This window comes from Electrophorus electricus, chromosome 6 (genome assembly GCF_013358815.1).
Source record: "Electrophorus electricus isolate fEleEle1 chromosome 6, fEleEle1.pri, whole genome shotgun sequence".
NCBI lineage: Eukaryota > Metazoa > Chordata > Actinopteri > Gymnotiformes > Gymnotidae > Electrophorus > Electrophorus electricus.
In genome coordinates this window covers 18,583,736-18,610,577 of record NC_049540.1, presented here as the reverse complement: position 1 = coordinate 18,610,577, position 26,842 = coordinate 18,583,736, and the positions used below count along the sequence as shown (strand labels likewise).

The following is a 26,842-nucleotide window of genomic DNA, read 5'->3' as shown; positions in this document are numbered from 1 at the left end:
TAAGATTTATTTGTGGTTTAGTTTTAAGTGGTGTTTTCTCATTTACCAGCAGAGGTCACTAAAATCCATCTGTCTTATGGCCTTGAGCTCAGCACAGTGTAGTGACTACCGAGAACAGGGAAGTCGTTGCTGTGCTTGAGCAACAGGAAAAAAAAAATACACTGCAGTGTTTACAGTAACGTTTTTTCTCACGGAATCACTAATCTAAAATCAATGCAACTGATTTCTGTGCTGTGCTTCGCAATCTAGTAATGTCAGGCATTTACCTTACAATGCTAACTGTGATAATGGGCTGTTGATTGTTGGGAATGTTTTAGACCGAGAATTAGAATAATACAGAGTTACGCTTTTGCGATGTTTAACACTGACTTTGCTGTAATCTTTGCAAAAGTTTTATATCAGTGTCATAATAATATGGCATCACTCTACAACATGGATATATGATGTTGCATAATTCATGCATTTAAACTTTAAGCAAACAAGGTAATTTAGCATTGTAGTGTTTTAATGTAGCTCCAAAACCATGTGTATTGTGATTTTTTAATCTCCTTTATTAGTAGCATCCCAAAAAAAAAAAAAAAAAACTAAACTTACAACACAATCTGTCAAATACTGTATGTATTCATACAAAATACACAGTGTTAAAAAAAAAATCCTGCATTTATATTTTTGTTATATAACATTTCTGAAGTCAAAAAACATTTAGTTATCTTTCTTACAGATACTTGTTTAACAGCCAAATAGGCATTGGGTAACATCAGTTCTGTGTATTTACACAGAGAAGTCCCAAGCACAGTTGCACAGTTGAACTGAGAGGTACTGATTTCTTTCATTTAGAGACACATTTTGTTTATTTTAAAGCATTCAGCATAAAATGTGACAATGTTGTGCTTTGTAAAGGGGGAGAGAAAAATTGCCCACTTTTCCTCTAGATATCCAGTTGTCTGTGCCCTACATTGTCACTGACAGAAACATATTTTTACAGTCACTCCAACTTAGCCACTATAGTCTATTTTATGTAGTGGTGCAAAAGAGCAACAGAAATGAACCATAGACGAACAAGTCTTCAGACATACCCTGTAACGTCATAGCCGGCTGCTGGATTCTGCTGTGCTGGTTTCCTCGAGCCGTGAGCAGCAGCCGTGGAGTGGCTGCTTGTGCTTATCTGGCTGGCCAGGGTCTGGGTCTTGCTGGTTGGGTTCAGGGTGATGCCAGTCGGGCGGTAGGGCACAGAGTGAGTGCCCCCACGGGCCACGCCGCTGGTACCCGTGCGGTCGGGGTATGGGTACCCACCACCATGGCGCCTGAAAAGCCGATTCCTATCTGGGTCGTCGCAGCAGGACGTGCTCAGTAGGCCTCCCCCTATTAGAGACAGAATAGAGGAAGCCAGGCCTACATACAGGCAGCTGCCAATCTCAAACTTGAAGCCCTCGGGCATGTTGATGTGGTAGAAGTTCTGCACCACTTCATGAGTCTTCCAGGACACAGGGATGAGGGACAAGAAGCCAGCTGCCAGGAAGAGGCCCCCTCCCAGTCCAGCCACCTTGGTCTTAGCCATGGATCCATCCATGCACACAGTACACTGCATCCCCACACTGGACACCATGCAGGCCATGATGGAGAGGATGATAGCGATAACCATCATCGCCCGGGCCGCCTGCAAGTCAGCCCGCAGGCCAAGGATGGTGCTGTAGGTCTCACACTGGAAGACACTGGTGCTCTGGTGGACACATTCCATCCACAGGCCCTTCGTGCTGTCGATGGCAGTGACTATGTTGGAGCCAATGTGTGCAGAGGTTTCCCAGTAAGGCAGCAGGGTGGCCGCCAAGTTCCCAATCATACCCAGAATGCCCAGGAAGAAGCCCATAATCTCCAGTGCAGCTGTGGCCATCGTCAAGCAGTGCACCGTATGCAGCAAAGTGCACCCTCACAGTGTAACACAAAGTCTGCTCACTGAAAATGGATAATGACTTAGCTAGCTACCTTCTTGATCTGCTAAAGACTCAAAAGACAAGAAAACAAAAAATGTTTTTAAAAAAAGAATGGAGGTCTAAGTGTTGCTCTCTCTATAGGTGATGGTATGTGTGTTCTCTGTGTGCGTGTTCCTACTCTCACTTCAGTGTCTAAATACTGAATGTTTCCACAGTCCACGTATCACTCAGACACAGTAGCATGAGTTAAAGATTCACCTTTGCTACCATGCCAAAGCCAAGGCCACAGAGGAGAGGACGAGGTCAGCCACAGGAGGGTGACGGGTTTCTTCCTCTTTGTCCTAAAAATAATAAAATATAATTTTGACCATTTGGGGAAAAATGAAACTCCGGTAAAGTAACTGAAGAATATTATCCAGACAATTTCATAATTTGAAGAGCTAAAAGTTTTATTGATATTCTGTGATTTCATTAATGAACAGAAGAAAGGGGCTTATTACCACTGTAATAATACAAGATGCATTTCACTTATAAGTGAAATAGATAGTTTGACATAAAATGAATAGGCTACAATAAAATACAATGAAATGGAGTAACATGTAACAACAAAGTGGAATACAAGTACAATGCTGCTGTTAGATTGTAATATCCATTATAAAATATATGTAACTAACCAACCAAAAGACTTTGTTCACTCTTTTAACTGCTATGTATTTTTTATTGTAAATGTGACAAAAAACAAAAACAAGCACATTTCGCCTCTTATCTTCTTATCTCTATCTCATGTATACACACAGACACACACTTACCAATGTAATATAATTCTCTTAGTTTGATACAGAATGATGATAAGTAGCATTCTGTTGCTAGGACAGTCATGGTTCCAGGCAGGGTGTGCATGTGAGCCTGCATAGTTTGGGCTGGTTTAGACTTGATCCTAATATAGCCAAATCTCTGCTCACATGTCACCAATGCAGTAATGAGATTAAAATGTAATCCAGCATCTGAATGATCTGACCAACAAACTTTTATGCACAACCCTTCATATACTGCATCCGTATATTTGACATGTTTTCTTGGTGCTGTAACTCATAATCTCAGCTCATGCAAATAAAATTAAACTGGTAAGTCCCCCATCTACAAATAAAAGGGAAGTTGGTCAAAGTTCAGTTTTTTGGATCAACACACACTAAACTTAATCAACCTCACTTGTTAGGTTTCTTGTCTCTAGAGGTTGCTGTTGTTCAATGTATTAATACAAAATGCATATTCTATATGCATTAGTTAATGCTATTTAGTTAACTTGTCAGAATCTGCATGATTATGCAAGTATTCACAAAATATAGAAAGTCTTAGAAAAGTCAAATTATTGGTGATAATGAAATATTTTATTTCACATAATATACATTTGAGTTGTCCATTATGGTAGGTATAATTCTATTTCTGTAATGTAACTATATTACACTTGTATAACATAGTTAGATATTTTAGACCCCATTGCTAGTGAACCTGTAGTGTTTGGGTTTGTAACCCTGAAATATGATTGTTCATAATATAGCTGCGAGTGAGTCAAAATGTAGTCAGTTAGTAATTATATGTTTGGGTTGGCTCTGGATTAGAGGCAGTGTGGGTAGGTGCTGCTGTGGGAATAGTGATCTTGACCTCACACACAGGGATGGAGGTGCCAACAGAAAGAGTGGAAGAACAGTAAGGGTGAGAGAAGTGTGCCTATGGAGGTGTGAGGGATGGTGTCGTCCCTACGCCTCCGCAAATGAGGGCAGAGGTGCTGAGAGACACACTACAGCATGGCCTGAAAGTCCCAACCAGAATTCCCACATCAGCACCTATGTGTGTTATGTGTTACCTTTGACCCTAACACAAAGGTACATATGCTCTTACTTTATGTGTGTGCCTACAACAAGGACTGTTTTGCATCAAAATGATCCCCTTTTTTCCAAGAAAACTAACCCTCTTTTACAGTGACGTTGCTATGGGTGAAGTTTAAATAGTACTGGGCTGCTTCTACTGAACTTTAGTTGGTTGTTGTAATGAGAATAAGCAACATCTTTACATGAATACAATTTTTAAAATACACAATATGCTGGTTGTACTGTGCTCTTTGTTAAAGATCTTAGCTACTCCCAAGGCTTCTCCTTTTGAGCTCTTTAACATTTTATGAATAATAAATAGGAGATGTCACTGAAAAAATTGTGGGATGTCTTGGGGTCTGCTGTATAGTTTGGTAGTAAACTTGAGATACTAAGCATAGCTCAAATATTCAAGGAGACCCGGTCATCTTAGATTAGGGGTGGGACTAAAGTTTTGGAAGCTGGAAAGTTGGAACCTTCCCAGAGCTGGAAAGGGCTTTAGACTCTGCTCCACATGTCATATTACATATTCCTAACAGACCTATATGAAATGTAAATGAGGGAAATGTACAATACAATGTAGTCTGTGAGCTTTCTGGGTGTTTGAAACCCATATATACTGACTGGCGTCCTGAAGAAATTAGATCCTAATGGTGAAAATACTTTTGCTTCGGGAAAATTAGTCATATCAAGGTCAAACAGAACATTATGTCGCACTGGGTACCAATACTAGAATATTTTTTCATCTGACCTCAGTCCCCTGTGTGACCTTATGGTTTCAGGATTCAGTGGTGATCTGTTCAGTGACATAGCCAATCCTGCCCTTCTTCACCAGGTCTCACACCTCAGCTCTCATTTGTGGAGGTGTAGAGACAACACCAGCCCTCACACCTAGGCACACTTGTCTCACCATCTGAGACTGTGCTACATGTACCACAGTCTATGTAGCTGAGTCTGCAGTAAGATACAGTTCCCACCCCAACACCTAGGCACTCTGACCTGGACACACATACAATGACCTCTTGTTGAACTATTCTCTATATGTGTAGTAAAGATAGGAACGATACCAAATAAATTAAGTAATGATGAGTCTCTTAAACAACCCACTTTAGGCTGTGGAAGTGCATGATTGGCATCCTCATATGTAGATTGTTACTAACCATAATCTGACTGTAAAATTCCAAGACACTTGAAGGTTTTGAGTAACTGGATCACGAGTGTTAGATTAATGCTGGAACTAAATACCTGACAAATGGCTCCTGATGTTGAGACCAACCTCTTCTTATAATCTGGCTTTCAAATACTGATAATCTCAGTGTCCAGGGCTTCTCCTTGCAGTGACCTGGGCAAACTCATTCCTCTTCACCAGATCTCACACCTCTGCCCTCTTTTGGGGAGGTGCAGGAGTGACACCAGCTCTCACACCTCCATAGACACACTTCTCTCACCCTCTCTGCTCCTCTAGTCTCTCTAATAGCATGAAGTTACACTCAGTACATGTAGAAGAATCTACAGTATTGTTCCCACCCCTGCACCTAGACACTCTGACCTGGACACAAACACTGACCTCTTACTGACCTGTGCATAGACCTGCAGTTACTCACCTTATATGCTTTCACTATGTCTATTAAAGTGGCATGTATGCTATGCTATGTATTATTGTTTAACCAGTTAACTTAGTCAATACAGTATTTCTGCCCCTTTCTACAACAGCTCTGTGAAGGTCCCCACAAACACTTTCACTTTATATATGTGTATGAAGCCTCCTATGCTTGTTTTCAAAAATATTAACCAGTACAGCTTGGTCACAGTGAAAGTGTCCTTAGAGGAGAGCACTAAATCTTTGCTTCTTCATTACTCTGCAAAGGCACAAAATCAATGCCTTACCGGCTTATATGTTTTATAAGTGTAAGAGAGACTGACCCTACTATCCGTCTTCTTGTAATGGGAACATTGTCACCTTTTCCCTCATGTACCCTTGGCTACAGACAGTAGACGGTACAGCTGGAATTCAAACCTACCAACACTAGGGTCCTTAGCTCATCTCAAATTTGTTTTAACAATATTTCATCACTATTTCTCTCTTAGACTCCTGTGTGATCTCATAGTGTCCAGGCTTAGTGTCCAGAGCTTCCCCATGCAGTGACCCAGCCAAACGCATTCCTCTATACCAGGTTTCACACCTCTGCCCTCATTTGGAGAGGTGCATTGATGACACCAGCCCTCACACCTCTATAGACACACTTCTTTCACCTCTCTGCTCCTCTAGTCTCTCTAATGGCACCCAGTTACACTCAGTACATGCAGAAGAATCTACAGTATTGTTCCCACCCCTGCACCTAGACACTCTGACCTGGACACAAACACTGACCTCTTACTGACCTCATATGGAATATTAGTTCTAACTGAAACCTGTACCTACCACTGTTAGCTACAGCAATATGGAAATCTACATGTTTAAAATGGTGGGAGTCACTTTATAATCTTTGGTTTAGAGGCAACAGTTGATTAACTGCTTTCAACCAAGATATTCACAACTACTTGCTAAACAATAAGGGAGAGTGAGATAGCTGGACAGAACACAGTGCTAAGCAGGAAGAAATTCTTCATTTAAGGTAAATTCCCACTTCTGAGATGTGTTTCGGCAGAATTTTAGTAATATCTTAATAGCGTGTTTTGTTATGGTGTCGTAACTTATAACTCAAAATATCAAAGTGACCAACATTTGTAAAGAAAAAAAAAGAAAAAAAGAGTATATGTATATCTTTGCCACTGTTTGGCACATTTTATTATTAGCCTTTTCACTGATACTGTACTCTATTGTGTAAACCATGCTACTGTGCTAGTGGTAATGCCTATGTAACCGTAGTGTAGTGATGGAAGTTACATCAGTTAAGGTGAGTAAACCTCAATGGGCCTTTCCTATGTTCGATAGGAGGGTTTAAACAACAAGGAGGCAAATCTGGATTTAGTAAATGTATTTCCACAACAATAGCAAACTGTACAAATACAATTCAGGCCTAAAAAGGGGGAATAAACAAAATAAAAGTTGCTACCTGGGTAGTCTTATTCTTTCTTATGTACACCTTTTAAGTTCAGTCCCTTTTAACTACGTGTGTGTTTATGTCCAGTAAAAAAAATAAACAACAAAAAAAACCCTGTCAATCCTTGTCTCTTTCTTAAGGCTCCTGTCGTCTTTGGAGCTATATTGTGCAGAACCAACAAGTTCACGACTTCACTGGCTCATCATATATCTCTCTGTCTTGCTGGATCTGAAATGGCATTCGACTCACAAAAGAAACCTGTCCAAAAGAACCAGTCATGGCTAGACTCGGAAATGGCTGTATACTACTTCAACAAGGTGATAACTTGTGATAACTTTTAGGATAAGAGCTCTAAGTACTCTTCTGACCCTTTTATGCACTTTGCTATAAAATAACTCTTTAGTGCACTTGTGAAATGAAAACACCGTTGTGGAGTTTCTCTGCGTTCTCATCCACGAGGGGAGAAAAAATGATGTTGTGGGGAAAGCTTTCACTCACTGAACAGTGGGGGCACTATCACTAAATTTAACTCTTTTCTTGCATGAGAAATTTAAGTGGTTTACACCTAGTAAGATGCTATTGGCAAAGTCACTTCATATGTAATTTTAGGCCAATGTGGAGTTTAAATGGTATCCCTCAAAGCTGCCTCTTGTTTGAGACTAAATTTGTTTAAACATCATTGTACATCTATAGATAACCCTTAGGACAGGGGTATCCAGGTCCAATCCTGGAGATCTACCACCCTACAAAATGTAGTTACATCCTATTTCAACACATCTTTCACCTGGCTCTAAAATTTGAATGTTTCTGAAGGTCATGATAAGGGAATCAGGTGAGTTAGATTTGGGTTGGCACTAAATTATGCAGGACAAAAGATCTCCAGAACCACACTTGATCACCCCTGCTTTAGATATTGTATTAAATATAATTACAATGTATCTTATTTTCTTTTATACAAATGGTTTTGATGTTTATTAATGGGCACAGATACATGAAAACAACCCAGATAGTCCCAGTGCCCTTCACACTCCTCTTCTTATCTGAGGAGGTGTTGAGGTGACACCGGCCCTCACATTCCCCAAACACTCTCTCTTTACTGGCACCTAGTCTAGGTCATGGTGAGTAGCGGAGCCAGGACTACCATTCCCACATCAGCACCTACACACCATGCCACTGACCCCTGCCCCTGAAAATAACCACAGTTCCATAAACACATTCTGTGCATGCAGCATCCAGTGAGTACTCCATTGAACACAGTTATGAACTAATTTTTAGCCAGGTTTTCAAAGTCATCCACCAACTAGTTGCACTTGTTCAGCCCAAGACTAACTCTGTTTTTCAGCCAACAAGTAAGGTCAAAGATGAAGGTTTTGAATTGTGGATGCTTGCATTGGCACATTACATAATTGAGATAAGTAGAGAGTCCTGATGAGGGCAGAACCTGGCAGGCAGCAGACACCCAGTGCTGATGATCATTTGGCTCTTGCCTTGAATGTCTGCATAAGGGGGCAAGCATCCACTGGTCAAGAAGAAAGGCACTGACTAACTTGTAAGATCTCAGCATAAATTACCAAATAAAGTTTTAGAACGTTTGACTACTAAGACTACAACTCCTGTGTCAAATTATTCAATGTCCAGCAGGATTTTTAAATTAATTTATCTGCATCCATCTACTAATACATATATGGTAACTACACAACAGTGCATTCAGCAAAATGTCAAAATGTAAATGTGCTGGGATGGGAACAATACTGCAGATTCTTCTACATGTACTGAGTGTAACTGGGTACCAGCAGAGAGACTAGAGGAGCAGAAAGGGTGAGAGAAGTGTGCCTATGGAGGTGTGAGGGCTGGTGTCACCTCTGCACCTCCCCAAATGAGGGCAGAGGTGTGAGACCTGGTGAAGAGGAATCAGATTAGCAGGGTCACTGCACAGAAACAAAGGAATGTGGCCAATTTGATACATGGTAACATTAATCAACTTGTAAGAAAGTTTTGATTAGCACATATATTATTTATATGTGCAAATAATGCATAAAATGACATAAATTGTTATGTAACTTCACATGTTTACCAACTATCAGCCAACACATTTCAGCAATTGATCTCACTGGTTTATTTACAGTCTTCCTAGACTTGCTTGGCCTGTCCATATCAACCATATTACAATCCATTAACTTACTGTTAGTTCAATCAACACTTCATCAAGTAATAAATGAAATTACCACAGACAAATGTTAGTAAATTAAGAATCTGTGATTGACTGGTCTTGAGCAATCAGGGTCTATATCATTATAATCAGTATATCAACAGTTTGACATAACAGAATTATTTATACAGTTTATGAACTAAAATAGCTGTTAGACTTCGCCAAATAAAGGCAAATATTCGATAACTTTATCTGTACTGTACTTCAGCAAGACTCTTAATAGATTAACTTTCACTGCAGACTGGAAAGATATTTGTTCCTACTAATTGTTGGTTCCAAACTAATCAGCAGCATAGGCTTAGCAGCAGGCTATGTCAACAGTTTCTTATCTGGATAACATTCCCAGGGATAAGATACTATTGCTTTTGTGAAAACTATTTAGAATTATGTTTAAGCCAATGTCCATCAATAGTGCACCTTGAGTGCAAAATTATGTCTAGAAATCTAGAAAAGTATGTCTTTGTTTAAGGAAAGGGTTATTGCTAGCCACAGTCAGTGAAACGTGTCAGGTGTGATGATTCTTGCTTATGTGGCAGAATGTTCATTTTGGTTAATCTAGACAAGAACATGTTCTGTGAAGAAAGAAAGAAAGAAAGAAAGAAAGAAAGAAAGAAAGAAAGAAAGAAAGAAAGAAAGAAAGAAAGAAAGAAAGAAAGAAAGAAAGAAAGAACTTTCAGCATTTCATTAATATGCCTATCTAATTATCGTATAGTATGAAGTGTTGCTTTAAATTAAGGATTCGTGTTGACTTTAAAAAATCATTAGCTGAAAGACCAGTAGGCTGGTGATTACTGAAATTCCAAACTCCGGGGGAGAAAAGGTTTAGGAGAGGCTAGTGGCAGGGGGTTTCCAAAGCTCAACAAACGTGAAAACATACGTTTGTTAACTTGTGTCTACCCCCAAAGGCACAGACGCAAATGAACAGAATAAACAACGTTCCTTTCTGTTGTTTTCGTTAGATTTGTTATTTCGAGATTAGACATTTGGTCAAGATAATGCGTCAACAGTGTACCGTTCAGTGTACCGTGAAGGGCCCATATAAAATCTAAAGTTAAATTATTGAACCCAGTCTACGAGTTCTCGATGCATTTCTAAACGCTAATTTCTTCCTTCGGCTTTACATGGTATAAAATATATCCACACTAGTGGCAAATTTGTACTTAAGAGCTATAATATAGGCTTTACATATCTACGAGAAAAACTTCAAGCACCGGCGAAGCTCAGCTTATTCTATGATACTTATTGTTATAGAACATTACCATAAAGCGAAATATGTGTTCTTTAAAATGGGAAAAATAATTACCCGAAGACTATATTAACTTATTTTTTTATGTTGGTTTATCCTCCGTTAATATTTGAATCCTGACTGTTTTGCCCATTGATAGCATGCTCTTACCGAGTCCGTTTGCGCCTTTTGCCTGCTTGTCTGTTTGCTGGCCCTATAGGAGGCCAATGTGGTGCTGACACGCAAATTTGCTCTTCCAAACGGAGCCACAAAGTCTATCAAGCCTCCATTAGAGGTTCATTAAATTCGTGTAGTGAGATATTTTGCACCTGGCTTAACGGGATGAAGTGCGAACGCGTGCTTCAACAAAAACATGCATACGGATCACGAGCTGAAGGAGCAATGACTGTTCCAAGGTCAGTTTTAAAGACATGCTTTAAAATGGTTGTCAACGTGTAAAAGTAAGAGAGCAGATCATAGATCAGTTGTAAGAGCAACAATATAGTAGAGGCTTGTACACATAAAGACGATATAGACGATACGGCATTATTTTATGCACCATTGCGTTTTTGGTGCATTTTATACTTATATTTGATGTGTAAGAATACAGATACTTTAAGTTAATCTAGAATTATTTGCTGAATTTCCTCAAACGTAAACCCATTCTATGTATCCCTATAGCTATAAATATGTTTACGTCATGTGTAAATATCACTATTTGTTTACCTCCAATTTCTTTATTCTCTAGGTAATGTATATCTGATCATTATGAGTCATAGTTATGGGTTGGAAACCTGTTAATTAACTATATATGGCCCCTCTCCTGCATCCAAGACCCCCGTCGTGCTTCTCGCAGATGGTGTCCAAGTTTGCCCCTTTGTGTTATTGCAATAACCTCACGGTACCAGATTTCTCACCCTCATGCTGTGGCGCATTGTTTGTACAACTGGGGAAGCCTTCACACCAAAATGCCCTTAGCACCTCAGTCATTTGGCAGATGGGCTCACTCCTCCAACTTCTGTCGCCATAATTCAGTCCCACCCCGCCCCTGCGGCTCTGGCTCTTTATAAACCCCGGGATTCAACTCCTCGCCATTCATTCCGTTCACTCACTTGCAGTCGACGATTCTTCGTGCCTGAACTATAAAGGTGAATAGCCACCTTAAGCGGACCATCCGTTAGAGGATCCATTCGTTTCCTATTTTGGACTACCAGAGGAAAGAAATATGAATTTTGCTTGTCTCATCGCCACCCAGACGCCTTTCGGCAAGGCACCGGCTTTTATCTCGGCTGCGACAGACTCTCGAATGCAACAATCACACGTCGGCAGGTGAGCTTTAATCTAAACATCAATAAGCTTTTCAGACAAAGAAATAACCAGTGAGATCTTCCATTAAGTTTCAAATCGTGTGCTGTATGTGGACACTACAATGATATGCAGTACCCGTGATTTAGCGAGCAAAATGCTGCTTTTATTTAAATACGGGAATTTGAATTTTGTGTCATTATATCAGCTAATAAACCAAGTACGTTGTCCCAAGGTTAAATCTAAAATTCCACATTCCAAAGCTGCTTTTGTCTGACACCAACCCTGGCTCGTGCCTTGTTTTCAGCCGCGCTGTCCTGTGGAGACCCTGGCTCGTGTCCAGTCAGGATGCGCAAACTGGGTGCCGAAGACGCAAGCTCTCTTGTGTAAGTTTTTCTATGATTGTCGTAGTTATGAGTATCATAACTGCATGTCTTAACAGCATGCATTGCTGTTATTTTTAATAGTAAGTACATTTATAGAAGAAGTTTGATTGTCTTTTTTTTTTTTTTATAATAATAAATGACCTTTATTAAGCATTGTGAGCCTTGACTTCATGTTCAAACATTTAGTAGCCCCCACGAAAGAATGGTTCATGTTGGCTGCTGAGCTATTTGAAAACCTAGAAGATTTTTAAAAAGAAATTCTATCTGGAAAAAAATGTCCAATACATGAGCAGTGCATTTACCTGCAATGTTTATAAAAAAGCAATGTGAGCCCATGGAGCCTGCAAGGAGCTTTGAGGAGATAGGCAGGTGGTGCACATTAGCAACAGGATGCTGGAGGAGAAGGTGTGACTGTCAAGCTGTTTGTTGACACCGTGCCACTCAGTGAGAGAGAGAGAGAGAGAGAGACAGAGAGAGAGAGAGAGAGAGAGAGAGAGAAAGAGAGAGAGAGAGAGAGAGAGAGAGAGAGAGAGAGAGAGAGAGAGAGAGATAGAGACAGACAGACAGACAGACAGACAGACAGACAGAGGTAAAGAGTAACTTTAACACTGAGACACTCTGCCATATGGCACCACTGTCTGAAGCTGAGCGGGAAGACTGAGTTGGCACCCAGTGCAGAGGTGTAGAGAGAATAGCTTCCAGAGAGCTAGTGTGTGCCTGCCAAGACTGAAGTAGACACCTCGGGCTCTGGGGAGAGCATTTGGGCCGGATTCCCACCCTTTGCCTGACACCCACCAAGTCACAGCCAAGCCTGAGGTGTTGCACAGCCTCTTAGCTGGTGCTGATATCACCCCATAAATGCTGGGAAGGAAGCTGTGTTGGATGTTTTCACTTGTTTTGTGTTTTGTGAATGTAGCCCTTACACCTCTTTCCTCTCTCTTTACAGCCTTACTCCAGAGCTACAGTGCCAAGTAACACAACAGCAGATGGCAAAACTCAGTCTTTCCAGCACCCTGTCAGGTCAGTGCTCATTTAGTTAGCACACACAAGTTTGCAGTGTTTGGAGGGGCCTAAAACTTTAATCTACAGTCAGTCAAAGGAAATAAGTAACAGTTTGAGAATATTAAATTATGCTAATAGCCAAACAGAGAAGGTAAAGTCTATTGTCATCCCAAATTAATGTTATTTTAAATATTCCCTCTGTTGTTGCCACAGACTTTTTTGGCCAAAGTCCAAGTCATATGACTACCTGTACAGTGATGGCGAAGCACTGTTGAGGAACTTCCCAGTGCAGGCAACCATCAGCTTCTATGATGAGTCTGACAGCGAGGATGAGGATGAGGAGCAGGATGACTGGGCTGAAGAAGAGGACGCAGATGACAAAGAGTGCCTCAAACCCCTTGGCCATGTCACCACCTCCAACTGAATTCACAGACTTAATGATAACAGCCTCCAGCAGACCCAAGACCTATCACTCATTCTGGCAGGTCTGCTCCATCTCTTCACAGATGAAACCTCTTGATAGGGCATGCCATCCACAGGCTGCATGGTTTGGGCATCTTTCTTTTTTCTTGTAGCAGGAATTCAATTCATGCAATGCTATTAAAAAAAAAAGTCCTTCTAACTATCCTCCTCATTGTAATTTCCTCTGGGAATTGAATAATGCCAATCACACAGTCCCACATTGGGATGAATGTGTTGTTTCCAATCTCAGGGTCCTTTTTTCCCCCATGTCCCTAATTTATGTTGTATATATCCATATATATTTATGTCCTATTTTTTTACTTTTTGCATTTGACACAGAATAAACTATATGTGTACAAAAAAGAGAGACTCTGACTCTTTATTTTTATTTTTCTCTTTTCATTGCTAGTTTGGGTTTGATCAGAAGTGCCTCTCCTTTTTTATCTCTGGTATCATGATTGTTTCTTTGATGTTAGCTGACCCTATCTGCTTTCCCTGGGAAGGCCTGTTCCACGTCTGTCTGGTTTTTAGGCGTAACAGGTCTAATAGAGGAGAGTGGAGGATGTCAGAGGTTAAAAGATTTGGCTCTTTCCTCTGATGTCAGGTCACAGGATAGTCCTGCTGTTCTTAGTTATACTGCATCTGCACATGACAAAAATGGGTGCAAAGGAACGGAATCTTTCATGCATTCACCCAGATTTTTGCTGAGAAAATGTTCAATGTTTTTATTGCAAATGTACGTGTGCTGCCAATTCAGTGTAGTAACGATGGAACACAGAATTTGTCCAGTAACACCCAGGACCTTTATTTATTTATTGTGCATTTTTATTGAGCATGTGTTCAAGTTTTGGTTTTGTTACATGCTACATAATATCGAGCTTTTCATAGTTTTACTCTCTACAAAATTTCCAGCATCTCTTTTCATAGTCATCCAATGAAATAAGATAGCACTACCACAGGAAAACTATTCCCACTATATGTGACGTACAAATAAGGTTCATCGGTGACCTAATAAATCAGTTGAGGCGATGAAACGGTGAAGAGGACTGGATTCAGGGAAATGTAGTCTTTTGACACAAGGTGTGGCATGGGATGAGACCCCCGTTATCTTACACTCCGTGTAATAAAAATCCAAGATTGTGGTGTCCGCTACATTACTGCTAGGAAAATGTAGCGCAGATGGCATGTAAAAATTCTTTAGCTGTTTTCTGAAATTACGCGAAAGTGCCATATTCTTATCTATTTGTAGACTGCAGTACCCAGGATGTGTGTGTGTGTGTGTGTGTATATATATATATATATATATTTATTTATTTATCTATTTATTTATTTATTTATTTATTTTTTCCATTCCAGAGGCATGACTTTAAGCGTCCAAAATAATCAAGAGATTTGATTGGGCAAGGAGAGGGAACTCATAGTTTTTATTGGTCGATCTAGATCTCTGTCAGACGTTCTGTGTGACTCATGTGGGTGCTCCCTTGGTAGAAACAGGAATGGAATGGATCCGCAATCGTAACGGCGCGGAAGGTAGGGGGTTTATTTTTCCTATGTGTATCCACGTAAGTTATAGATGCCAGCTACACGTGTAGTCTTCTGTTTGTTTTCTGTTGATGACTGAAATAAGCGGAGCAAAGAAATGAAACTCAATAATTTTGTACGAAATATGATACCAGCATATAACGCTCAGCCCAAAGGAGTTTTCTGAGTCTACTTCTTAGGCTGACTGCGTGCGTTAATGAATATTTTATTTGCCTATGGTAGCAAGATGGTATTTAAGATGTGTGAGACGTGTCGAATTGCGCCTCTATTTCAACGTGCTTATTGCCTTTGTTACACTTTTACGACAAAATTTAATCAATAGGTACCAAAATTAATTATGGAAACATTGTTGAGCGGCAAATAACCTCGCACGTTTCGATCCTTAGTCCTAGCCAACTGTAACCAATTTGATACAAGTTGCTGATCTTCTATTGTCCGTCTCTATCATAAAGCTGGAATTGCAAGCGGTAAACTGGCCAATGAACTCGTATCCTGGCAGTAATAGTGATACTGTATTCTCTAGTAGGTTCGAGTGATATAAATTTAGATAGCACATCTCTTTCGACACGTCTGCCCCGGTCCGTTTCTATGGAAACATCCTCCCTCGCCCTCCTCCGGCATATTTACGTGCAAGCGGTTATACGTCTATAAAAGGTGGTATCCGTTAAGAGATAAATCGATAAATAAAAAACTTCAGTATGTAATAAATGCTTCTAAGACATTCTCTTGTGCTGTCACGCCACTTTAATAAATTATACATCATAGGGCAACTGCACAATTTCTTTCTATATTTGTGTGTGAAAGAAAGAATCCGAGTATGTTCAAGAGCATGTTTACTCAGATGAAACCTATATAATTTGGAGAAGAAATCCTGTGTTTGTATTTTAATCTGGTTGAACAGAACATTAGTACAGGTAGAAAACCACAATAAGGCATGATACATGTAACTATTTAAACAGATCTTTTTCTCCCCAGTACAGAATATCCTAGGCTAGGTTCTCCAGTGGGAGCATGGCAGCGGGTGAGTGCTTAGCATGTCATCAACATGCCACCTTGCATGGCTGAATGCAACCTACATCACACATATCACATATACACAGGCATTACATTTGAGCATGCACAAGTGGACACACACACAGTCAACTTTAGCCATTAAAAAAACCCTTTCGATGTGGTTTGATGACAAGGCACATTTTTGGACAGGTTTCAGTACTGAAATGCTAAAGACTTTAAAAGTAGGTTAAGGGTTTCTGGAAAGAGTTGGCATTAAAGAAAACAGTATAGTATATATTGGTGAATGTGTTTAATCTCATGAACCTGTAACTGATGGATGGTGTGTCATGGGTGGCAGGGCCACTTTGACCTTCCTTTAGCTGTGCTACACTTACTTCAGTGTTTAAATAGTTCACATACATATTTATATGGGACATGGATATTCATGAAGAAGGGAATGACATGCACTCAGGCTAGGAAAGGGGATGGAAAGGCCAGTGTTTTCATCACCAATGAGTACACAAATAAGTACCCCCCCCCCCCCAACAAAACCCAATCTAACAACAACAACAAAAGGTTGACCACCCAAAGGCAATGACACCACACTGTCTCCAGGGCTTTGCCACATTTCAACAATTCTGTCTGCTTGTCCCTGGTTCTGACATCACCTCTGCCCTCAACTCAGTTCTTTACCTGTCTATCTACCTTTCTCTTGCTCTCTTGCTCTCTCCACCATAGAATTTGTAAATGGGAAGGATGCACACTCTCTTCTCAAACGCTTTCCACGGGCTAATGGGTTTCTCGAGGAGTTTCGGCAGGGCAACATTGAAAGGGAGTGTGTGGAGGAGAGCTGCAGCTTCGAGGAGGCTAATGAAGTGTTCGAGAACAAGGAAAAAACAGTAAGTCCTGGTGCTTGATTCCGATCTTTCCCAACTAATGAAGTCTCTCATAAAATATGGACTATGTTAAGTGCAGTTCTGTAGTTAAATTATGACAAAATCAATTTGCAAGCAAGTTTAATATGCCAGGGTCAAATATTTTGGACAAATAACAGTAAAGCATTTGCCAGTGATTGATGTTCTATCCTTATTATCATTAGCTATATAATCACATAAAAATACAATATTCCCTTTAGATGGAGTTCTGGAAGACACGTAGTATCTACGCAGTGAACAGCAATAACGAATCTCGCTCAGAGCGCGCAGACACTGTGTACATGGTGGTGCCTCTTCTGGGCGTGGCCCTCCTCATCATCATCGCGCTCTTCCTCATTTGGCGCTGCCAGCTCCAGAAAGCCACACGCCGCCGCCCAGCGTACACCCAGAACCGCTACCTGGCCAACCGCAACACCCGCAGCCTTCCCAGAATCCTAGTGCACCGTGATAGCCCCTCCCACGCAGAGATTTCCCACACCAGTGAGCGGCCCAGCGTGGTAGTCGGCGGCGGGGAAAGAGGTAGTGGTGTGGCCCCAGACTCCTCACAGAATGGCGGGCAAGCTCCAAACAGCCGCAGCCTTTATGTCCAGGACTCCTCCATGTCCGTGGCGTCACGTTTGTCAGGGGCCACACCTCCTCCCTCCTACGAGGAAGTGACAGGCCACTTGGAGAGCAGTAGCGACGAGACCACTGCCCCTTATAGCGATCCACCACCCAAGTACGAGGAGATCGTTAAAGAAAAGTGAAACCGCGCATGCAAGAGATGTGAAACTGGGTCGCTTGCTGCCAGGCATGGGAAGCAACTGAAGATGCCCTAATTCCCAAGTGCTCATCACAGTTTGGGTCTGTCAGGCCAGAGTGTGCTACTTGCATTTTTGACTTCTTGAGTTGCCCCAGGCTGATGCCGAAGGTCTTGGTGGGAGTGTGTGAGCTGCACTAAGAGATGTGGTTGTTGTCGTTACGTGGTGCCCCTGAATTCAAATCTTTTGAAGGTCAGACTTGCTTTGTGGCTGGGACTACTCACTGCTTTTTCCCTCTTCCGGAACCCTGGCATCAACTTGCTACACTCTAACCCCTCACTTCCTATCCCTTCAACCCCCACTATATACCCAAAGCTTCTTACAAATCCAGTCTTTTTTTCCTTTCTTTTTTCTAGGAGAAAGATACAGCTGTGAAAAGAAGTGAGACAAATGTGCTCACCCTCCAGTTTACTATATGCAGGATTAAAACTGTAAAACTTCTAAGGAGATCTTCAAAAAGCACTCAGACAAAGAAATGACCTGGAGACGGGTCATCTGAACTGTTTTATAAAACGAGGAACAGAAGATCTCTGACATGTCTAAAGGGGCTGTTTGAGAGCACTGTGTGCCAGCAATGGCACTTGAAAAATGTGCTACCATGTGGAAAATATTCTTGGTTTGTAAGGCATGTGGTTTTGCTGCACATTTTTATTAAGCTCACCATTGCTCACTCTGCCTGAATACACAGTTGGTTACAGGCCTTAAACACATGTCACAATCAATAGAATAGTTAATCAGTCTGTCTGTCTATTTAGCAGTTTCTTGCTTTGAGTGATCTCACCAAATGTATGAGATTTTACTCCCAATACTGTGCTCATACAACACTTTCCAAGACGCAACTGCTTGTCTGCGCCATACACAAAAACCCACTGAGAGCACAATTACTGGATAATATAACATTCCAGACCCTTAATAGACCCCACTCCCCCCACCCCTTCTCCATTTACAGCTCTCTGACTGTTTACAGCTTTTGTTACTCTTTTTTATAATGGCATAAAACAAACTGTGTGAATTTGTATAAAGCATTATGTGGCTTTCAACCTCACCAGGTGCTATAATGTAGTACAAATGCTGCTTGTCCTCACATTATGTTCCTCACACACTGTCTATGACCCTTGGCTTATAGTCTTAACGAATCAGCCAAATTGCCTGTCCATAACATGCGCTTGAACAGTGTTTTTTCAGCTCAGGTTTAAGCCAATGAACTGCCGCCTTTGCAGTAAATATGTAAATAATTTCCCACTGCCAACCAATGGGGGAATGGGTCAAGGGGTTATGCATTGAAAGCTGTGTTTTTGAGTGATACAGAAGAACATCACATTAGGTCATTACACATGGTGTTCCTCAGTGTTGCAGAGTAGAAGCCGAGCACTACATTTATAACATAGCGCGAAAATTATTCTGCACAATATATAATCATGTGAATAAACGTATAGCAGATGCCAGTCTATCCCAGTGACTCAAATGGTGCTTATGTAGGTGAATACGTGGATCACACCGACTGCACACTTATTGCGTTGCAGTCCAACAAATTTCGTTTCAAGCTGGATGTTGCGTTTGGCCTTGCAACACGTTGCAGTAACATTTGCAGTGCATTCTCCATTGGACTTTTCCCTTCACGTGTACTCTCCTCAGGTTTTGAGGTTTTGTTTTATTTAACTACTAAATATCAAATAGTCCGCTACATATCTGGACTTATTCACATTTAAATGAACTTTCCACTTTGAAAATAACCCCTAAAAGGAGGATATGGACGCATACAATTCTAACACAAAATTAAAACTAATCTGTCTAGTTAGCTATCAGAGAGTTCCTGTTTGATTTTGAAAGCTATCATATAATGAATGGTTTACTCACCAAACGTGGCACCTACTTCTATTTAAGTCTGGCTTAGTTTACAGAAATTGAATTACGGATGATTACCAGTGAGAAGCGAATTCGTTTTTCTTGGCATTTTCATACCATTGTAAACATCCCAACTGACTAGCATTTATAGCGCAGACTTTATGCGGTTAGCCGGTAGGTGAGGTACGAGACGATCTGTTCCACCGAGATATTTATCGTACTTGATTCGAGAACTAAAACTCAGTTACCGTTTTGCATACAACTAAATACCGATAGCTAGCTATTGATCAGGTACAAACGCGAAGCCCTCCAAAACCGGGACGACAAACAACCGTTGAAACCTGTGTCCATGCTGATTTTTGGCACTTTCTCGTTAGCAGACTGAATTAAATAGACAAATCTACAGAACATGAGAAGTCATTGTGTGAAATATTACAGTAACGCTTAATGCAGTTCGTGTGATCTGGGAATCAAATCCTGATGGTTAACACCCCTTCAAGCAAACGTGTTAAGACACTTGTCCAAAGACTGGGACATACCACTGGAGCACAGCATGAAATGATCCGCAATTATTTTTTAAATATACGTTGCGATATGACCTTCAGATAACCAGAATGAGAAAAGTATGCCAGATATATTTATTAGTTGGTATGTGACTTGTGCCTTTGCGTGTTCAGGCTGTGAAGTTTTGACCTCTCTTTGAGCATGAAGATAGGGCTGGCACAGCTGTTTTAGAGCCAACGGTGATGCGGTTTTGACTCACCCTTCAGTCATGTCACCTGAGCCTCTGAACTGACCCAGGTGAACAGAATGAAAAGAATGCTCTGAACAAACCATTTTACATTGAAGGATCAAGCACAGGCACCAAGTCCTTGAGACCATGTTGTTTGATGGCTGAAACTGCTGATCTAAGATCAGGGGTTGCACCTTTGTTCTCAGAAGAATAAAGAGTAAATGAGCTGAAGCTTACCATTGGAAATTAAGTTAATGTCACCTGTTTCATTCAGCGTTGAAGGAACGGTGATGCATCAAAGGGGTTATGGGTTGTGACTAAAGTGCAACACATAAGCTATAACCTCACATCATGTGTGTTTGTTGTTTTTTTTGTGGAGAATGAGACAAATATGTGAATGTGTGTGTGTGTGTGTGTGTGTGTGTATTCCCACCTATCTACATAGAATGTTTCACCAAAGCTAGTTTTCCCCCCACAACTTAAACATGTGTCATCTATGAAATTGCTGAACTTATGTAGGCTACAGCTTTTGTTTTTCTGATCAGTCTAATTGCATGTTTATATTTTATCATTCATACTAATTTGTTATATTTTTAAGGCTTCATGTCAACATTTTAGTGAGGTTCTATATATCTTGACTCTTCATGTGCTGGTTACACCTATTTAAACACTTTTTAAATCAACATAAGCACTGTTGAAATTGTAATACATATTTATGTAATATAAAACTGTACATTTGTTTATGTGAACTTGTATAAAAATATATGACCATATTTTAACATGTCCATTCCATAGACTACTTACTATTTTACTATTTTATCATGTCTATATGCTACGTATTTAGATAACCTACATTTAAGTGTATAGCACTCCCAGCCATTGATGTATGAATTCTTTTTTTCAAACTTATGAATGCTTTTATCTTGTTCACATAAAAAGGTAAAAATAATTCAATCATGTGCTAAACTTAGACTGCTTAACGCAGGGCTTATGAGAGCATTATAGCTGGTCAGTGAAGCTCACCGAAAGAAAATGAAGCTGAACCACATGCTATAAGACTACTGATTTGACCAATTTCATTGCCTAAAATCAGAAAGATGCTGGAGTCTTCCCCAAAATCACTCTCACTCTTTCTCTCTCAATTTTATTTGAAGAGCTTGCAATTCGACTGTCTTAAAAGCAAATATATAGCACAAGATGTAAAGAATATGATATTATTATTGTATAACAAGATAGTGGTTGCGAATACTTTATAGGATGTGCAAGATGACGGATTTGTTGACAGACTAAAGTGCAAAGCTTTCGCCACATCTATCAATTCGCGTAGGCTACTTGTCATTCTGCACTGTTGTTGACCTTTATATCTGATATTCATGGTCGTGAATGCACCTTCAAAATACTGGAGTTTCCTTAGAGAACAGTTATTACAAAATACCCTTTCATTACTTTTTTCATGATTTTTCTCCTCTCACGCCATTTATGCCATGGCAAAGTCACGGACCCTATATGCACAAAAAGCTATGGTTATTTCTGATATTCTTGCTTTGGTTGGTGGTTTGAAAATATCGGTATTTTGCTCCTGTCAAATGCCCCCGACAGTTTCCCCCTTTCAGTTTCTCTGTCCTCACAATCTAAGTGCCAAATTTAGCTACTGTTCGTGAAAGCACTGTATCCTTCGCGAATATTAAACCAGTGAACCATACTCTCTGTCTGTAATCATTTTACACCAGGGGTTCCCATTCTCGAATTAGTTTGTTAGCATTACTTTACCTATAAACTGGAGGTTTGTCAAGCAGTTCGACCCTCCCTTTTCCTGCGAAGCCTAACTAGCTAACGCTGACTATCATGTGATGCAATTTCTCGGCGTGAACTGGAAGGTTTGTTGAATTAGTTTGGAGAAGTTAGCAAACCAGCTAGAAAAGTATTTGAGCCTGCGTTAGCTAGGTAGCATTTACATGTGTATAAATTGGAATGTCGGTGAAGCTATGCTAACACGAAATACCGGCGTTTGTGCAGCTAATTTGTTTTTTTAATGTCACCCTGTCCTTATCTACATTCTACTGCAGCTAGCTAACGCTAACTTAGAAAAGGCGTCAGTTGTGCTATATGGCTTGTGGCTTGCTCCGCTTTTTCCTTATTATGTGATCCCACATTTAACTGGACAAACGGTGAATTTGAACGTCTTGTATAACTAAATCGTCAGTCCTGTCCCACAGGATTAGCTATCTAGGTTATGTGAAGAATCTGAATGTCCTAATAACATTTGCTAACCTTAATTTATATTGGCTGACATTCCACATATAGCTAGCTAGCTAGCAATAGTTTCTATCGACGCTTTTATTTCTGTCCACCTAGAGCTGTATAGTTAGCTAACTAAGCTATATAACCTAGCCCGATGTCGTAGGCTATAAAGCTCAAGTAGTTACTGTTATAGCTAGTACCATATTCGCAAAGATACTAACGCTAGCCGGCTAGCTTGCTAACTTAGTTGCTGAACCGTTAACCTTATGACCACCTAATAGCATTTATCGTTGATATTTTGATATCAGAATCAGAATATTCTGTAATCAGACGAAAGTAACAACCGAATGTACTGTTCAGTATTTAGAAAGTAATAACGGGCTATAATAATCGCTTCTGGTTCACAGCCTGTTGGACGGTCATGGCCGCACTGGTATATTTGGGCGAACGATCGCAGATGTATGGTCGCGACTCAAACTTCACAGAAGTCATCAACCAGAGGATGAGGGTGCCAGAGAGGCTGCGAGTGGGACACGGTATACTACCTGACGAGCTGAACCAAACGTCTGAGGATCCCCCTACAGTATACAGCATGCACGTACCAGACAGACTGGCTTTAACAGGTGTCAGCACTTGCAGGGAGGCATTTAAAAGTTAGATTTTAACAAAGCTAATATTTTGTTAAAACCTGAACATGAATATTTTTCTGCTAATCCATGTCAAACATATCCGTTTATCCACTAATGAGGTACCAAAAAGTAATATGTTTATCATAGATGCTCCTGACTTGAGTCCGCAGCCCCTCTTCTCCAAACAAAGCATTACAGGCCATGACTTGTCATCATGGGACCTGCAAATTGTACAGCATGGAGCCTGGCATAGGGAGGTTCAGGTAATGACACCAGCTGTTAGTAAATGTCCCTTTGGCCTCACTTTGTCTTAATTCTGTCCTTGTTTTAATTCTCTTAGGCCACAGGGAGACTGGATAAAACACCAGATAAAGATTCTTTTGTTTTTGGTTTGTGATTTAATTGCAGTAGTGTCAGGAAACAAAAAGCTAGTGTTTCATGATCAGTAGAGTGTGATTGTGAGTGCTGATATTTGCTTGCTGTCTACGGTTGTCTGCTAGTCCATTGTATTCCACAAATATGGTGACTGTTACATTGTTCAGACCTTATTGTTTCACTTTAGCAACTGATGTTTGATCTTTCATTAAAATGTCGTTTTTAGGCTGTATAGTGTGGCCATTGTAAAAGTTGAGAAATTACTTTAATTTGTGGCAACATTCTGTTGTATTGTTCACAGAGCCCACTACGGAGGTCATACAGTGACCAGGCCTTTGGTAAAACTCCACCTAGAACCCCCACACAGCCCAGACAAGCAGTGCATTCTTCTTCTTTGTGAGTAAACAGCATATTAGGCAACTGCAGTGCAATTATCAGTGAACCTATTTTATAAATCCCCTAGATTTGTTTTAGTGAGATACAAGTGAACCAGTATTGATCTAGTGTTTATGCCCATGCAGTGGAAACTTTAGGGGGAAAGGAGCAGCAGTCATGGCAGAAGGCAGTCAGAGCAGCCTTCACAGCAATAAATGTTGCTACATGCATAATGCTTCTTATGTATGCTATAGTGACGCATTTTAGGTCAAAGATGTGAAACTGCTCCTTTGAAGCACATGCTGGCAGGTGATGTTTAACTACCATCCAAAAGTTAGCCAGTATTTTGTGGACTTGGCCAGGGAATCAGGGAGCTTCATGCATTATTGTACTCTCTTCAGTACAATTTTGGGCCTTTGTCATCACATAAATAAGATGAATGAGAAATCTGTTCCAAGAATACATCACTGACATCAGAATGGATAGGGGTTTTTCTATGTTACTTTGTGTAGTGTTTTGTAGATGCTTTGATTGACAATGGTACTCCTCTGGTTTATCTTGGCCGTGGCCCCTCCCCCTTGACCTGCCCGTGGTAGGCGAAGTGTTGGAAGGGCGTCAACTGCACACTCAGATACTCCCCTGGCCACACCCCTTGGGTTTCCTGCCGTTCCACAGAGCCTCCTGTCCCCCCAGAGTGTGCTGCAGGTGGCTAGGCAGCTGGGCCAGCAGGCCTCACAGAGAATCCTCCACACTGTCAGTCAGAAATACTCCTCCAGGTGATGCACTGCCAACCCCGCCCCCTCCCACATCAGTCACTGCGAATGAAGACTGTACTCGGTCACCCTGAAGCTTTTACTTCATTTGTTTTTTTGTTTTTTTTTTAACTCCACATATCTGGTTTCACTGGAGCCATCAAAACACCTGCTTAACACCAGCACTGGATTAGGAATCCTTTCTCTCTCACTAACAATCCATCACAACCTATATGCACCTTGGTTACCCTTCTTGCCTTGTCTGCTAGAGCTCATAGGTTGTCCTCATGGACTCTTAAAAAGGTCTTACTTCCATACCAGTTCAATATAATTCCATTATTGTGGGCCATGGTCTGTCTCTTATGTTTCAAGGTTCAGTTCCCCTGACAGCCCTCCACGTCAGCCAGCTGAGGTCCACTCTGACCGGGCCCAGAAAAGGTGACTGTGGCTCATGTTCTGTTGTTGATTAATTGGATGAATGTGGTGTTTTGTTGCTGGTTGATTTATTTAATGTCGTTTCATGCTATGTGGATTTTAATGGCCAGAAAATTGGGACGGCTTTTCTTAGTTCTCTGGCTCCTGTCATAGCTGAGGATGGAACCATTCAGATGCCTTTGTTCTGTTACTTCCCCAACTCCTAAGCTGGTCTTATTTTTAATCTTTCTTTGCTTCACGTTGTCTGCTGGGATAGAAGGTAGTTGAATTCGAACAGATTTGGAAGTAACATTAGCAGGCATGTGTATGTGGTAAAGGTCCAGTCTGCGTTAGTCTCTCCCTGTTGACCTGTGTTCATCCCACAGTGCCATGCAGGAGTCTTGCCTGGGTCCTGAGGGGGAGGCCGGAACCGCTGTCGAGTTCATCGTGCTTCGAAGACAGGTGAGTCCATAGTACCCCCCAGAACTTGATTTTTGACTTGTGGTGATCTAATAGATTCTGTGGGTGGATGGTGAGGGGACATCTTATTTTTGGTCTTGTCATATGCAAAGTGACCAGAAGAGGGTACTACATTCCACCACACTTGACATAAGTAGTGGCCAAATGAAATAACTCACCAGTTTGCATGCCCTTGGAGCACACCAGATGTTTTGTGAACGATCCTGTGAGTTCCTGTTAATCCTCTCTTCATGTTACTCTCTCAGGTAGTGAAGATGAGCAGGCGGATAGTGGCACTGGAGAGACATAATGCTGAACGTAGGCAGACTGAACTGGTGCTCTTTTCCCTGCTGGTGTCTGCGTGCCTGTTTAATGGCTGGCTGTGGATACGCAGATAACCCCACGAAGCTTTCTGGGCATTGAGCCACGCCCCCATGGTCTGTTCAAACAAACCTAATAGAACACATCCGCTACCAGCTATTAAACCATGAACTTCGTTAGGACATAAAGGGCTTGGTTGCGTGCTGTGTTTGAGGCAGAAGACACCAAGATGTTGTAAGGCATTTCTGTCACTAACCACTGTAAAAGCATGAATTTAAAAATGTGTATTTAAAAAATACAATGGGCAAATTAGTCACTTGCATAGAAAATGTTCTATAATAGTTGTGACATCAAAATATCTGAATATGGTCCAACTATTCAGAAGCCATGGTTGTATTATTGTTCTACAAAATCTGGAACATACATCAGATCTTGCCTGTTTCAAAAAGAAGTCTTTTAAAACATAATGCATGAAGTTTACCTTTTATTTATTTGCCCCTTTCCCCCCATAGTGACTTGTTGGACACTTTTTTGTAATATAGCATAATACCTTTACTCTTATAAAGTAGGATTCTAGACTCTGAAGTTGGTACATTCCTATCTGCCACGCAGTCAGAAAAATGAGACAATTGCTCAGTATATTTATTTATTGAAAAATTAAATTAAATTAAATTTTATCAAGGAAAAAAATGTTACTTGGAACGTATTCAGGAGTATAAACCAAATAAAGTCAAATTGCAAAGGAAAACTTTGAGATGAATTTTGTAAAACAAAATATATTTGATTAAAGAGAATATAATTTCATTAAAAAATTATTCATGATTGTACAGTAATAACATTGTCAAGCAGCAACTAGAATACACAATTTGTGATGAAACATACTAAGAAACTGAAGGACATTCCTCGCCCGGGGTAGGCAAATCTGAAGAAACACAGAAAAAGGGACAGATACTACACGGCACAACAGAATAGCTGTCACTGGCCCAAAAAGGGACA

The 26,842-nt window shown here is 40.7% G+C and overlaps 4 protein-coding genes across 7 annotated transcripts; 3 read left to right on the top strand and 1 right to left on the bottom strand.

Moving 5' to 3' along the window:
* Positions 1-52: 52 nt before the first annotated feature.
* Positions 53-10,501, bottom strand: cldn2 (claudin 2). Its single transcript, XM_027018218.2, has 2 exons — positions 10,449-10,501; positions 53-2,272 (listed from the first exon to the last, which is right to left on the bottom strand). Exon 2 carries the CDS (start codon positions 1,889-1,891, stop codon positions 1,067-1,069), a length of 825 nt encoding a protein of 274 aa, XP_026874019.1. The 5' UTR covers positions 1,892-2,272; positions 10,449-10,501; the 3' UTR covers positions 53-1,066.
* An 855-nt stretch (positions 10,502-11,356) lies between these two features.
* ripply1 (ripply transcriptional repressor 1) lies at positions 11,357-13,789 on the top strand. The gene is made up of 4 exons (XM_027018231.2): positions 11,357-11,606; positions 11,890-11,968; positions 12,915-12,988; positions 13,184-13,789. Exons 1-4 carry the CDS (start codon positions 11,503-11,505, stop codon positions 13,392-13,394), a joined length of 468 nt encoding a protein of 155 aa, XP_026874032.1. The 5' UTR covers positions 11,357-11,502; the 3' UTR covers positions 13,395-13,789.
* Positions 13,790-14,890: 1,101 nt separating this feature from the next.
* On the top strand, positions 14,891-21,967 carry LOC113583279 (transmembrane gamma-carboxyglutamic acid protein 3). Of its 3 annotated transcripts, XR_003411262.2 has the most exons (5): positions 14,897-14,962; positions 15,950-15,995; positions 16,706-16,866; positions 17,103-17,894; positions 18,059-21,967. XR_003411262.2 is itself a non-coding variant. In XM_027019543.2 (4 exons), the coding sequence occupies exons 2-4, from the start codon at positions 15,986-15,988 to the stop codon at positions 17,646-17,648; spliced, it is 717 nt and encodes a 238-aa protein (XP_026875344.1). In that variant the 5' UTR covers positions 14,891-14,962; positions 15,955-15,985; the 3' UTR covers positions 17,649-21,965. The 3 variants fall into 3 exon arrangements, 2 of the variants coding, with proteins under 2 accessions (XP_026875344.1, XP_026875337.1); XM_027019543.2 differs by having other exon boundaries at positions 14,891-14,962; positions 15,955-15,995; positions 17,103-21,965; XM_027019536.2 differs by having other exon boundaries at positions 17,103-21,965.
* Positions 21,968-21,978: 11 nt separating this feature from the next.
* LOC113582153 (mitochondrial fission factor homolog A) lies at positions 21,979-26,658 on the top strand. 2 transcript variants are annotated; one of them, XM_027017804.2, is made up of 8 exons: positions 21,979-22,157; positions 22,929-23,144; positions 23,298-23,413; positions 23,827-23,921; positions 24,497-24,676; positions 25,025-25,090; positions 25,453-25,528; positions 25,792-26,658. In XM_027017804.2, exons 2-8 carry the CDS (start codon positions 22,943-22,945, stop codon positions 25,921-25,923), a joined length of 867 nt encoding a protein of 288 aa, XP_026873605.2. In that variant the 5' UTR covers positions 21,979-22,157; positions 22,929-22,942; the 3' UTR covers positions 25,924-26,658. The 2 variants fall into 2 exon arrangements, with proteins under 2 accessions (XP_026873605.2, XP_026873597.2); XM_027017796.2 differs by having other exon boundaries at positions 22,929-23,174.
* The last annotated feature ends 184 nt before the right edge of the window (positions 26,659-26,842 follow it).